The 14623-nt window shown below is 41.0% G+C and overlaps 1 protein-coding gene across 3 annotated transcripts in view; it reads left to right on the top strand.

Moving 5' to 3' along the window:
• Nucleotides 1-14623, top strand: part of CHL1 (cell adhesion molecule L1 like) — a 91803-nt gene that overhangs the window by 37894 nt on the left and 39286 nt on the right. For all 3 annotated transcript variants that reach the window (XM_068982722.1, XM_068982723.1, XM_068982721.1), the window contains 4 exons: nucleotides 241-372; nucleotides 10763-10903; nucleotides 11574-11685; nucleotides 13490-13656. In XM_068982722.1, the coding sequence (XP_068838823.1) occupies nucleotides 241-372; nucleotides 10763-10903; nucleotides 11574-11685; nucleotides 13490-13656 (552 nt within the window). The remainder of the gene's footprint in view (nucleotides 1-240; nucleotides 373-10762; nucleotides 10904-11573; nucleotides 11686-13489; nucleotides 13657-14623) is intronic.

Genomic DNA, 14623 nt, shown 5'->3' with positions numbered 1-14623 from the left:
TTTCCCCATCTATTTCCCATGAAATGATAGGACCAGATGCCATGATCTTCGTTTTCTGAATGTTGAGCTTTAAGCCAACTTTTTCACTCTCCTCTTTGACTTTCATCAAGAGGCTTTTTAGTTCCTCTTCACTTTCTGCCATAAGGGTGGTGTCATCTGCATATCTGAGGTTATTGATATAGCATTTCTGGACCTTCTGAAATAGATAAAACACTGATGAGCTCTTCCCTTTATTTCCAGAGCCCCCTCGCTGGACCAAGAAACCTCAAAGTGGTGTATATAGCACTGGCAGCAGTGGCATCCTGTTGTGTGAGGCTGAAGGACGGCCTGAACCCACGATCAAGTGGAGAGTCAATGGCTTACCAATTGAGAGTAAGTGAAAACCGCAGTTATGAGGCAATGCTGAAGGCAGTGTTTGGCTGGGACTCTTAATGATTAGACACCCTTGTTATGGCTAAAGTGGAGTTGGTAAGTGGTCCTTACTGTCAGATAGATCTAACCAGAGAATCCAGAATTGCATCTTTCAAAGTAATTCTATTTGTGCTTGCATTTATGGAAAAGCCATAAATACTATCTGTTTGGCCGTTATATTACTTTAAATAAGACAATTGAATGACATAGAGGATGCATCCAAGGAGGAAAGTTTCTCTGCCTGAGAAGGAACAGGCACAGGGACCCAGTGGTTGAGGGTGCAGCTGAAATTCAGGACTTGCCTTGGATCCAGGCAACAGTGACTCCTCACTGGGTTCTGCTCTTTATGAGGACCCGTTCTGTCACACCTGTCTCCATAATCTGAGAAATCCACAGGGCCAGAGAGACATGCAAAGCCAGAACCTGGCTCACTTCAGGTTCTCAACCAAGCTTGAGTCCCCAAGACCAGAAGAATCCCCTGTGCAGTCAGCTCTGAGCCCTTCCCAGGTGGCCTTGGTGTGGAAAAGCAGAGATGGACCTAATCTGCCCACTCCACCATGTTCTAGCCTAAGGCTCCAAGAAGCCCCAAATCCTCAATTTGAACCTAGAGCTCTAGTCATTTTGAATGTCTTTGTAAAGGTTGGATAATAGAACAAGTCTTGTTTGTCAGTTGATTAGCTTAATTTAGAGCATTTACAATATTGAGGCATAATGTGTGATGCTTCTGTTAGTTCCTTTTGCCTTGGACCCACTTATATCAGGGTGGGCATCCTAGTGACGTGTGTCTCTGGGGTCCCAACCAGGCTGTGCACTCAAGCTTGGGGAGATTGATCAGGCAACTCCAATACAGTTGGGAATCTCCTGAAACTTAAGTGTTTAATTACAAAATGGTGCTAATGGTAGTTGATTGTAATTGCATGAGATCAACATAGTCTACCACCTAGGATAATGCTTATCTGTAGAATACTGTGACAGTTGATACACTGTGGATCCAGAGGGTCTGTGTCTGCATTCAGGCTCTAGCATTTACTGTGATTTGGTGTCTTATTGTGCTCCATAGCCGCTTCCCACCAGCTATCCATTTCACACATGGTAGTGTGTATCTCAGTGTATTCTCTCAATTCATCCCACTCTTACTGACCCTCTTTAAACTTGTTTCATCGTCAGTAAAATGAAGATGAAAACAGCACTGACCACTGGGGTTGTTATGGAGATTAAAGGAGGCACACATAGAGAACGCTTCACAGGGGCTACCACACAAAGAATACTCCCAAAATATGTTTAGTATTGTTTTCACATAGCAAATACTCAGGAAACTCTAGTGCTTATTACTCTTATTTTTTGAGAAGCGCATCTGTTTTCTTTTTCTCTGTATGATCATAAGTACAGTGTCAGTGACAAGCAGATAAACTGACTGAACACATTTGATGATGAGATTGAAAATTACAATAATTATTTAAAAATACCTATTACATAGGCTTGACTGTTAATCTAGAATTGTGCAAAAAAACAGTATGGCCATATCTACTCTTTCAGAAAGTAACTAAACAAAATTGCTTTCAATTTTGAAATTGTTATAGCTTTCAATGTGCCTACTTATTTAAAATACAAATACTTTGACAAAACACTGAACAGTTCTGAAAGTTATTTTTTCTTTCCTTTTCATATTAAGGTATGCTTTATATTAAATTGAGGTGTATAGCATCATAGTTTGATATTTATATACATTGCATAATGATCACCACAGTAAATCTAGTTAACATCTGTTACCTTACAGAGATTTTCTTACAGAATTTTCTTACAGAATTTTTCTTCTTGTGATGAGAACTTTCAAGATCTATTCTCTTAGCATCCTTTTTAAAAATTTTGGCCATGCTATGCGGCTTGTGAGATTTAATTCCCCAACCAGGGATCAAACTTGGTTGGACCCTTGGCAGTGAGAGATTGGAGACGTAACCACCAGACTTCTAGGAAATTCCCTATTAGCAACTATCTACTGGACCACTAGGAAATTCCACCTTCAGTTCAGTTCAGTTGCTCACTCGTGTTAGACTCTTTGTGACTCCATGGACTTCAGCATGTCTGGCTTCCTCGTCCATCACCAACTCTCAGAGTTTACTCAAAGTAATGTCCATCGAGCCAGTGATGCCATCCAACCATCTCATCCTCTGTCTCCCCTTCTTCTCCCGCCTTCAATCTTTCCAGGATCAGGGTTTTTTCCAATGAGTTGGTTCTTTGCATCAGGTGGCCAAAGTATTGGAATTTCAGCTTTAGCATCAGTCCTTCCAATGAATATTCAGGACTGATTCCCTTTAGGATGGACGTTTTGGATCTGCTTGCAGTCCAAGGGACTCTCAAGAGTCTTCTCCAACACCACAGTTCAAAAGCATCAATTCTTTGGTGCTCTGCTATCTTTAGAGTCCAAATCTCTCATCCATACATGACTACTTAAAAACCATAGCTTTGACTAGACGGACCTCTTTTGGCAAAGTAATGTCTCTGCTTTTGAATACACTGTCTAGACTGGTCATAACTTTTAATCCAAGGAGGAAGCATCTTTAATTTCATGGATGCATTTAATTGCAGTGATTTTGAAGCCCAGAAGATAGTCTGTCATGGTTTCCATTGTTTCCCCATCTATTTGCCATGAAGCGATGGGATGCCATCATCTTAGTTTTCTGAATGTTGAGCTGTAAGCCAGCTTTTTCACTCTCTTCTTTCACTTTCATCAAGAGGCTCTTTAATTCTTCTTCGCTTCCTGCCAGAAGAGTGGTGTCATCTGCGTATCTGAGGTTATTGATATTTCTCCCGGAAATCTTGATTCAAGATTGGGCTTTACCAGCCTGGCATTTTGCATGATGTACTCTGCATATAAGTTAAATAAGGGTGATAATATATAGCCTTGACATACTCCTTTCCCGATTTGGAACCAGTCTGTTGTTCAATGTCCAGTTCTAACTCTTGCTTCCTGACCTGCATACAGATTTCTCAGGAGGCAGGTCAGGTGGTCTGGTATTCCCATCTCTTTCAGAATTTTCCACAGTTTGTTGTGATTCACGCAGTCAAAAGCTTTGGAGTAGTCAATAAAGCAGTAGTATATGTTTTTCTGGAACTCTCTTGCTTTTTCGATGATCCAACAGATGTTGGCAATTTGATCTCTGGTTCTTCTGCCTTTTCTAAACCCAGCTTGAACATCTGGAAGTTCACGGTTCACACTGTTGAAGCCTGGCTTGGAGAATTTTAAGCATTACTTTGCTAGTGTGTGAGATGAGTGCAGTTGCATGGTAGTTTGAACATTCTTCGACATTGCCTTTCTTTGAGATTGGAATGAAAACTAACCTTTTCCAGTCCTGTGGCCCCTGCTGAGTTTTCCAAATTTGCTGGCATGTTGAGTGCAGCACTTTCACAGCATCATCTTTCAGGATTTGAAATAGCTCAACTGGAATTCCATCACCTCCACTAGCTTTGTTCATAGTGATGGTTCCTAAAGCCTGCTTGACTTCACATTCCAGGATGTCTGACTCTAGGTTAGTGATCACACCATCATGCTTATCTCGGTCATGAAGATCTTTGTACAGTTCTTCTGTGTATTCTTGCCACCTCTTCTTAATATCTTCTGTTTCTGTTGGGTCCATGCCATTTCTGTCCTTTATTGTGCCCGTCTTTGCATGAAATGTTCCCTTGATCTCTAGTTTTCTTGAAGAGATCTCTAGTTTTTCCCATTCTGTTGTGTTCCTCTATTTCTTTGCATTGATCACTGAGGAAGGCTCTCATCTCTTCTTGCTATTCTTTGGAACTCTGCATTCAGATGGGTATATCTTTCCTTTTCTCCTTTGCCTTTAGCTTCTCTTCTAATTTCTCAGCTATTTGTAAGGGCTCCTCAGACAACCATTTTGCCTTTTTGCATTTCTTTTTCTTGGGGAAGGTCTTCATCCCTGCCTCCCGTACAGTGTCATGAAACTCCTTCCATAGTTCTTCAGGCACTCTATCAGATCTAATATCTTGAATCTATGTGTCACTTCCACTGTATAATTGTAAGGGATTTTATTTAGGTCATACCTGAATGGTCTAGTGGTTTTCCCTACTTTCTTCAATTTAAGTCTGAATTTGGCAATGAGAAGTTCATGATCTGAGCCACAGTCAGCTCCCGGTCTTGTTTTTGCTTTCTGTATAGAGCTTCTCCATCTTTGGCTGCAAAGAATATGATCAATCTGATTTTGATATTGACCATCTGATGATGTCCATGTGTAGAGTCTTCTCTTGTACTATTGGAAGACACTGTTTGCCATGACCAGTGCGTTCTCTTGGCAAAACTCTGTTAGCCTTTGACCTCCTTTGTTTTGTACTCCAAGGCCAAATTTGCCTGTTACTCCAGGTATCTCATGACTTTTGCATTCCAGTCCCCTATAATAAAAAGAAAATCTTTTTTTGAGTGTTAGTTCTAGAATGTCTTGTTGGTCTTCATAAATTGTTCTGCTTCTTCAGCATTACTGGTCAGATTACTTGGCTTACTGTGATGTTGAATGGTTTGCCTTGGAAATGAACAGAGATCTGTCTGTCCTTTTTGACATTGCATCCAAGTACTGCATTTCGGAGTCTTTTTGTTGACAATGAGGGCTACTCCATTTCTTCTAAGGGATTCTTGCCCACAGTAGTAGATACATGGTCATCTGAGTTAAATTCACTTATTGCAGTCCATTTTAGTTCAGTGATTCCTAAAATGTCACTGTTCACTCTGACCATCTCCCGTTTGACCACTTCCAATTTGCCTTGATTCATGAACCTAACATTCCAGGTTCCTATGCAGTATTGCTCTTTACAGCATCAGACTTTACTTCGATCACCAGTCACATCCACAGCTGGGTGTTGTTTTTGCTTTTGCTCCGTCTCTTCATTCTTTCTGGAGTTAGTTCTCCACTCATCTCCAGTAGCACATTGGGCACCTACCGACCTGGGGAGTTCATCTTTCAGTGTCCTATATTTTTGCCCTTTCATACTGTTCATGGGGTTCTCAAAGCAAGAATACTGAAGTGGTTTGCCATTGCCAAAATATTTGACCACGTTTTATCAAATATATACTACAGTATTATTAACTGTTATTGCTATGCAGTGCATTATATCTCCATGACTTACTCATTTTATAATTGGAAGTTTATGCCTTTTTTTACCTACCTCACCCATTTGGCCCATCCTCCTGTCCTCCAGTCTCTGGCAACCATGAACTGTTCCCTGTATCTATGATCTTGTTTTGTTTTCTATATTTCACATATAAGTGTGATCGTATAGTATTTGTCTTTTTCTGACTTATGTCATTTAGCATAATGCCCTCAGGGTCCGTCCATGCTGTCATGAGTGACCTGATTTTCTCATTTTTGTAGCTGAATAATATTCCATGGGGGCTTCCCTGGTAACTCAGCTGGTAAAGGATCCGCATGCAATGCAGGAGACCCTGGTTTGATTCCTGGATCAGGAAGATCCCCTGGAGAAGGGATAGGCTATCCACTCCAGTATTCTTGGGCTTACCTGGTAGCTCAGATGGTAAAGAATCTGCCTGACATGTGGGAAACCTGGTTCAAATCTGGGTTGGGAAGATCCCCTGAAGAAGAGAAAGGCTACCCACTCCAGTATTCTGGCCTGAAGAATTCCATGGACAGAGGAGCCTGGTAGGCTACAGTCCATGGAGTCGCAAAGAGTCATACATGACTGAGTGACTTTCACTTTGTAATATTCCATTATATACATAATGGAATATATGTATACACATATATACACACACACATATATCACATTTTCTTTATTCATGTGTTGATGACACTTTTGGCCTCATTATTAATACCCTCAATTTGAGACTTTTTCCTCATCTTTTTAGAGAACAGAATAGGAAATGAAAAATAGGATTTCTGGTATATCTGAGGGAAGTGAAAACAGTTTTTTTTATAAAGAATGTTAAGGACACTAAAAGAATGCAGAACCTCTGGAACATAAAATCATAAAATTTTATATTTGAATGGCACCTGGCTATATATGAAGAATATTCACATACTACTTTGTCCCCAAATGAGCTTTTAAAGGAAGTACAATTATTCATATTTAACAGATCATATTTCATTCAGTAATATTATTGAATGGTGCTGCTAAGTCGCTTCAGTCATGTCCAACTCTGCACGACCCCATAGACAGTAGCCCACCAGGCTCCCCCATCCCTGGGATTCTCCAGGCAAGAATACTGGAGTGGGTTGCCATGTCCTTCTCCAATGCATGAAAGTGAAAAGTGAAAGTGAAGTCGCTCAGTCGTGTCTGACTCTTAGCGACCCCATGGACTGCAGCCCACCAGGCTCCTCCATCCATGGGATTTTCCAGGCAAGAGTACTGGAGTGGGATGCCATTGCCTTCTCCGAATATTATTGAATACCTTCATCTTAAGAGCCAAGCATTCACCTTGTTGCTTGGGACATAGCAGTGAATAAAATGAACGATTCCTTTTCTCCACACCAATAGATATGCAATAAATAATCACATATATGCAGTAGATAATCACATAGATGTGGCAAAGTGAGAACTAGCTGGGGAAGGGGATGGATGTAAGGGAAGTTCAGAACCTAGAGTTGCTATCAGATTTTAGGACAATACCAATAAGACCATTGTGGTTATTTACCTTTGAGTAGAGATTTGAAAGAGGTAAGTGATGTTGACATGCCAGTACCAGTGAAAGAGCTTCCAGGGTGGAGAAGTCAGTACGTGTAGAGACCCGAGATGTGTTTGGAGTGTTGAGGAAAAGCAGGGACCGCACTGTAGCTAAGCTGAGTGAGTGAGAAGGCCATGCTGAGAGAGTCTAATTTGGAGGTGCTGGGGTCATGTCGCATGGAAAGGGGAAGGTCCCAAAGGGACTCGGAATATTATTGGGAATCAGATACGCAGCTCTTGAAGTATTTACAGCAGAATAGTGACTGGCTCTAATTTATTAAGAAAGACTTCTGGACTCTGAATGGAGAAGCAGTTGTAGGACTCCACGTAAGAGCTGCCTTAAAGATACTGGGCCCTTGGGCTAGGTTATGGATTTATATCCACAGTTCGGCTAACAGGTTTGTTGGTGGATGACCACATGATCGCTGAAAATAAACTAACAATGAGAGAGCCTGGCTGAGAAAGGGCAGAGCTGGAACCAAAGGCTCATCCTCATCCTTGGAGCCCATGCTCCCTGTTCCTTACACAGCTTTCCTTGTTCCCCTGCCAACTGGTCATAACCATTTTTAACTGGGATATCTGATGACTGTGGGATTACTGAAGGGTTTGGAATCTCTGTAAGCATCTATTTTTAGCAATTACTTATCCTTTATATGTAATGTTTTTAAATCAAAACGATTACTATTATTGATTGCAAGCCTAACTTTCTTCAAACGCTTTGCATCCAATATTTCTGGCCCTGAAAGACTTTTTTTTTTTATTCTCCAGTTTGTACATATGTCAAACGAGACCCAGAGAGACTGCATTACGTACTTGAGGACACACCCCAAGTGAATTTAGAGCCATAAATGGAACTGAAATGAAAAAGTCCGGAGCTGAAGCTTCTCCCCTTATATTGCATTTTTGCCCTTTGAACTGATCAAACAACCTGAGTCAGAAAGAGTGGTTTTTGGTTGATAAATAACTTGAGTTTTTAGAATTCTGGGAGCTCCCGGTAGCCTGTTTGCGACAAGTACTCCACAGTTTCCATACCTATCCCAGAAGGCAGCTTTGAGCAGTGTTTGTCACTCAACTGTGATGCCAGAGTTTCATTTCTTCTTTTTGTAGCGCAGTGTAGACTCAGAATTTACCATGGGGCAGATGGTATAAGGAGTACCGAATAGGCTGAAGCTTTTAAAACTTGATGTAGAGTGTGAGACTGCAGAATGAGATCAGAGACTTGATTCTGTGTAGCCTTGAAAACTTAGAAGCGCTACTCATCCTGATGATTCTTGACAGATACACTGTCCTACAGGACTCTATCAAGTTTCTATTGTTGCTATAACAAATGACCACAAATTTAGTGGCTTAAAATAGTATACTTTTTAAAAAGCTGTATTTATTTTAACTGGAGGATAATTTACAATGTTGAGATGGCCTCTGCCAGACAGCAACATGAGTTGGCCACAGGCATATATGTTTCCCCTCCCTCCTGAACCCTCCTTCCACCTCCCTCCCCACCCATCCTCCAGGTTGTCACAGAACACTGGATTTGGGTTCCCCATGTCATACATCAAAAAGCAGTAGACATTTATTACTTCACAATCCTGTTTGTTGGAAGCCCAATGCAAGTCTCCCTCAGCTAAAACCAATGTGTGCTCAGTGCTGCGGTTCTTTCTGCGAGCACGGGGAAACTCTTTTCTTGTCTTTTCCAGCTCCTAGATGGTAGCCACTTCCCTTCAGTCACAGTTCCCTTCCTCCAAACTTCAAATCAGCAATGCTACATCTCCCCGATCATTTTTTCATAGTCACTTCTCCCTTTGGTTGGTCACAGCTGGCAAGGTTCTCTGATTATAAACAGCCATGTCATTCCATTGGGCCACCTTGGAGAATCCAGGATAACTGTCCAATCTTGAGTGCTTGACCTTAGGCACATGTGCAAAGTTCCTTTTGCCACAAAAAGGAAACTTCACAAGTTGTAGAGATCAGTCTGTGGCCATCTTTCACGGGGCTTCTTATTCTGCCTACCCCAGGGACCTTCCAGGGATAAAATGCCGTACAACAAAACTGTTTTTCAGTCTTCCCAAAAAATGTTCACTGTCTCCTCCACTGTGGCTACTTTCCAGGCACCAGGGACATAGTGATTGCAACTCTAGGGCACACAAGATCTTGCTCCCACAGAGCTCACAGTCAAGTGTAAAAATATATTCCTTTCTCACTCCCAGAGGGACAAATGATGCCTAACAAAAAGCCTCTATTTTATTATTCAGTGTTTTCTATAACCCCATACTTAGTATAGTGAGACTATTTTCTATAATGGAGACACCATGAGAAAAAAAAAAAAAGTACTGGAATATAACTGCTTGACAATGCTGTGTTGATTTCTGCTGTACAATGAAGGGAGTCAGCCGTATGCATACGTATATCTCATCCTTCTTGGACCTCTCCCAGCCATCTCACCCCTCTAGGTCATCACAGAGCACTGAGCTGAGCTTCCTCTGCTTTATGGCAGCTTCCCGCTAGCTATCTATTTTACACATGGCAGTGTATATATGTCAGTCCCAATCTGCCAGTCTGGCCCACCCTCCTCATCCCTCCCTGTGTCCCCATGTATTACTTATCTACAGCTACATCTGTATTCCCGTCTTAGAAATAAGTTCATCTGTACCATTTTTCTAGATTCCACATATATGCATTAGTATATGGTACTAGCTTTAAAAATTAGATATATTACTAACTTTGAAATGACGTTGAAATGAGAAAAATTTTACCGTGTGTGCTCCTCATTCAACATTCCTAGCTAGTATATATATATTTTGTTCCCAGTGCTGCTTTCAAGTGTCCGAGTAAGACATGATTTGGCACATGGCCAGTTGCTGTGGGACGTGGTATTTTCTGAAATACAGTCCCCCTGGCCTGCTCAGCAGCCATGTTGGTGCTGATCTAGCAGGTTCTGAGCAGAGTTAATGAGATAGCACATGTGGCGTATCCAGCAGAGTTCCTTGGCCCTTAATTAAAGTAGCATAAATGTTAGATTTTCTCATTTCCAAAAGATATTTCCAGAATTATACTTGGATAACCAATGGGATAGGGATTTATTGCCAAGAAAGGAGAAAAAAGCTGGCCTGTGCTCTCAAGAAGAATTTAGTCTTCCTGGGAAAGTGAAATACATGAGCTATTTATCTGAAGTGGTAAAATAGCAAATGAAGGCAATTGAAACGAATGGTTTAGATCGGGAAACTGCAGAAGGGCAGGAAAGTGAAACAGGAACAACATGTCAAGAGGAAAACAGCAGCCAATACTGGTGGACTGGGGGATCCAGCTGTGTTGATCATCTGGTTATGCTGGGCAGTAGCCGGACCTCAATTTATAAGAGTATGTGAGATTCAGTTCCCAGTGGGATTTCAGTGCTAAACAGAAAATCTGGAATCTTGGGAGAGACTTTGGGCTAGAGATCAACGGATATGTTGGCCGTAAATACTTATTTGGAGGAAGACTGAAACTGCAGAAGGGATTGAAAGAAAACTCCATGGTTCAAGTTAAGAAATTCTAAAGAATTGGCTTTGATGAACTATTCACCCTAAACTGGTCTTAAAATATAAATACTGTGTGACACGTTTAATGAATGGCATATAAATATTTCAGATTCTATTTTTTATCAAGCTGACATTTTTTTCATCTCTTGTAGGAAATCCATTTTCTGGTGATGTCATCTCTCCTGGAGAAATCAGTTTTACCAACGTACAACCGAATCACACCGCTGTGTACCAGTGTGAAGCTTCAAATGTCCATGGCACTATCCTTGCCAATGCCAACATCGATGTTGTAGGTAAGCATGTGTGTGTCCTCAGTCACTTGAGTCATGTCCTACCCTTTGTGACCCTATGGACTGTAGGCAAGCATACACAGGAGCAAGCTATCTATCCACTCTTATCTTCAGGAAAATGATCAAGGTCAGACTCACAAATCGACTGAATTCTCAGTACATGGAAACATCGTGGAGGGAGTTCCCTGGTGGTCTGGTGTTGGGACTCAGCACCTTCACTGCCATGACCCCCAGTTCAATTCTTCGTCAAGGAACCAAGACCCTACAAACCATACAGCATAGCCAAAAAAAGAAAAAAACGGTGGTGGGGGCAGGGGGAGGGTGGAGGGGATCGAAGTCCCTTTTGCCTTACATTTGAGTATTAGGCCCCATACCAAACTTCCAGAAAGGTACTGCATTGGGATACTTCCTAATTCAGGAATGTATGCTGTGATTGGAGAAGGAAGTGGCAACCCACTCCAGTATTCTTGCCTGGAAAATACCATAGACAGAGGAGCCCGACGGGCTACAGTCCATGGGGTCGCAAAGAATCAGACACAATAGTGACTAAACAACAATGGTGTGATACCCAGCTGTTTTCTATTTTTATTAATATGACTAGGATATTGAAAAAAATTAACTTTCTTGAATTATTTCTTACACAAAAGTTTAAAATTGTATTATTTTCACATAGATGTCCGTCCATTGATACAAACGGCAGATGAAGAAAATTATGCTACAGTGGTTGGATACAGTGCTTTCTTACATTGTGAGTTCTTTGCTTCACCGGAGGCAATAGTGTCCTGGTAAGCTGTTACGCAGTTTTCTTAAGAGAACATCGGTTGTAAATTTCCCATGTTCCTCCAGCCACCATTTGACAGGCTGCATTGTGTCTGTGTTATTACATGTAGCGAGTGCCTCTGAGAAATAAAGTAGCAAACTTACTTTCCTGCCTCTCCTGGAACTTTTGACTAGATCTGGATTCTCCCACATGGGGAAATAGCGAGAGCCATCTTTGCTTACAAAAGAAAGCGAAGCCTTGAAGCAATGATGAAGACAATTTTACAAGTAGATTTAGGTTTTTATTATGAGTGTATCTAAGTCCTGCATTGTTGTTTTGTTTTGGATATTATCTACATTATTATTAAGCCTGCATTCCATTACAAATGCCTGTGTTTAAAACATTTTCAATGTGTATTTTGAATTTTAGTTTCAGTTTATAGGTTGGGAGAGTAACTCCAGACACATCGTTCTGTTGATCTACCACATTTGTTCCTTCTCTAGGAAAGCTTGCTTAAATGGATCTTAAATGATTTTCCCCACTGCTCTGCGGGGCTGAGATTAGAGTGAGGTGAGCAGGGCAATGTCATATAATTTATAGGACCAGATTCTGTCTTTATTTAAAAGGTAGTTATTTTGTTCATTGTAGATTTTTTTTTGCATTATTTTTGATTTGTGCAAATATCACATTAAAATATTACATACCTTGGGAATTCCATGGTGGTCCAGTGGTTTTTCCAAAGACAGGAGTTCCAAAGACAGGGAATCCCTGTCCCAAGACAGGGTGCAGATTTGATCCGTGGTCGGGGAAACAAAATCCCACATGCCCTGCAGCCAAAAACCCAAAACATTAAACAGAAGCGATATTGTAACAAATGCAATTAAGACTTTAGAAATTGTCCACATCAGAAACAAAAGAAAAAATACTTTGGAAAAAAGTATTTATCTGGATTACGGAGATTTGGGGCGGGGGTGGGGGCAACCCTTAAGTTTTTTCTCTTAGGCAAGTGCCTCCCTTGCCTTACCCTAGTCCCAACCCTCTAACATCTTGTGTGAGCAGCAGCCAGAATTTGTCCTTTGGCTGTTTTCTCTCCAGCAGCCTCTTATTGTGAAATGTAGAAGGTGAATCAAGTTGTGGCAGAAATAAGCTTGGAAAATGGATGAATGTTGGAGAAAATGACTTTGGGCTGATAAGGGTAAATGTAATCCATGTTCACAGGACAGGGATGTCTTCCTGGCCTATAATATTTCTGAATGACCAATGTTCGCTCTGGACAGCCGGAGGTTCAGAAGGTTCATTATCTCTTTCAATTACTAGCTTTCCCATTTAGTACCCCGCAGCAATGATTAACTAAAGAGTTCACTATCAATAAGGCAGAAACAATTTATTAAACTCTGAGGACAGATGCAAAGTGGTACTGAGAGCTATTATAAACAGAGCAGAGGCACAGAGCTCAGACTCAAATTTCCTCCAGTTACAGTCTATTCGGGCAGGTAAGATATACACTTACCACCTATTACCAGAAAAAAAAAAAAAAATTGTAAGGATTTCCCTGGTGGTCCAGTGGCTGAGATCTGTGCTCCCAATGCAGAGGGCCCAGGTTCAATGCCTGGTCAGGGAACTAGATCCCACATGCCACAACTAAGACCCAGCAACCCAGTACAACCAAATGCATAATATTTTAAAGAATTGTTAAGTATAATGGAAAATCTTGTAAGGTTTGCTAAGTTTGTGAAGAAGGGATAAGATTGAATGACACCAGTGGCCAGTTTGAAAAAAAATACGATTCAATCATAGCCCGAATTAATTCATGCTTTCTATGTCCATAGGCAGAAAGTGGACGAAGCAAAACCTCTCGACGGCAGAAGGTATCATGTCCATGAGAATGGCACATTACAGATCACCGAGACCACCGAAGAAGATGCTGGTTCCTACTCTTGTTGGGTAGAAAATGCAAAAGGAAAAACAGCAGTCACAGCCAGTCTGGATATCAGAAGTAATTTTATTTTGATTTTACTTTGCATAAACGGTCACACGGCTTCAGTTTTCCATTTTCTGTAGATCAGATTTCATCTAAAAGACCATCACAAGAATTAGAGGCTATGTCAGTGATGTGTCCATAGCTTTATACCATTATAAGAGAGAGCTGGGTGTTCTTGGTGACGGATGACCAGCAACACTTTAAAATCCCCTATTTTGGTATATTTCTGTAACTGTTTTTTTCAGTAACCAACTCAATGAAATGTCATCAGTATTCAACTCTTAGAACTAAAAATTTCACAAATAAATTCATAAGGGATCTGTTTTGTAAAGACTAGGGCATGACAGAATGGCAAAGGTTTTCATCCTGTTTTCAAATCATAAACAGCTTTGTGTTTTTTCTCTTGTCCAAGCAACGTATTTTATTTCTAAGTGCTCACAAAGGTTAAGTATGTGCCAAAATATATCAGTGTCCCAAAGAGGAGCATCTCTGCACCTAGACTCAGGCTAACTGGAACCCAGACCCAAAGACATCATCAATATTTTGATTTTAAAATTGCTCAGAGAACCCTTTTCAGGAAAACACAGAGAAAGGTGGTTCAATGGTAAAGAATCTGCCTGCCAGTGGAGGAGACTGCCTGGAGAATTCCACAGACAGAGAAACCTGGCAGGCTACAATACACGGGGTCACAAAGAGTCAGACATGACTGAGCTCACACATATGTGTGTATAGTAAATGTAGGGAGGACTTGTGTTTCTTGTGGCAGGTCACTGACATGACCAGCTACTACCTCTTCTTAGGTGACTGGGTGCATATTTGTGTAATCATCTGTGTTAAGTGTTACCTTAGCATTTCTCTCTCTCTCTCACACACTCCTTTCCTCCTCTTATTCTGTCATTGCTTCTTTGCTGTCTTGTATTTTCTTACCTTTTCACTTTGTATTTTGTTTTCTATTTATTATAGCCGATTAACAAACAATGTT

Source organism: Capricornis sumatraensis, chromosome 10, assembly GCF_032405125.1.
Source record: "Capricornis sumatraensis isolate serow.1 chromosome 10, serow.2, whole genome shotgun sequence".
In the NCBI taxonomy this organism is placed as follows: Eukaryota; Metazoa; Chordata; class Mammalia; order Artiodactyla; family Bovidae; genus Capricornis; species Capricornis sumatraensis.
Note: the sequence above shows the minus strand (reverse complement) of the source record. Positions and strands in the feature narration are given on the sequence as shown.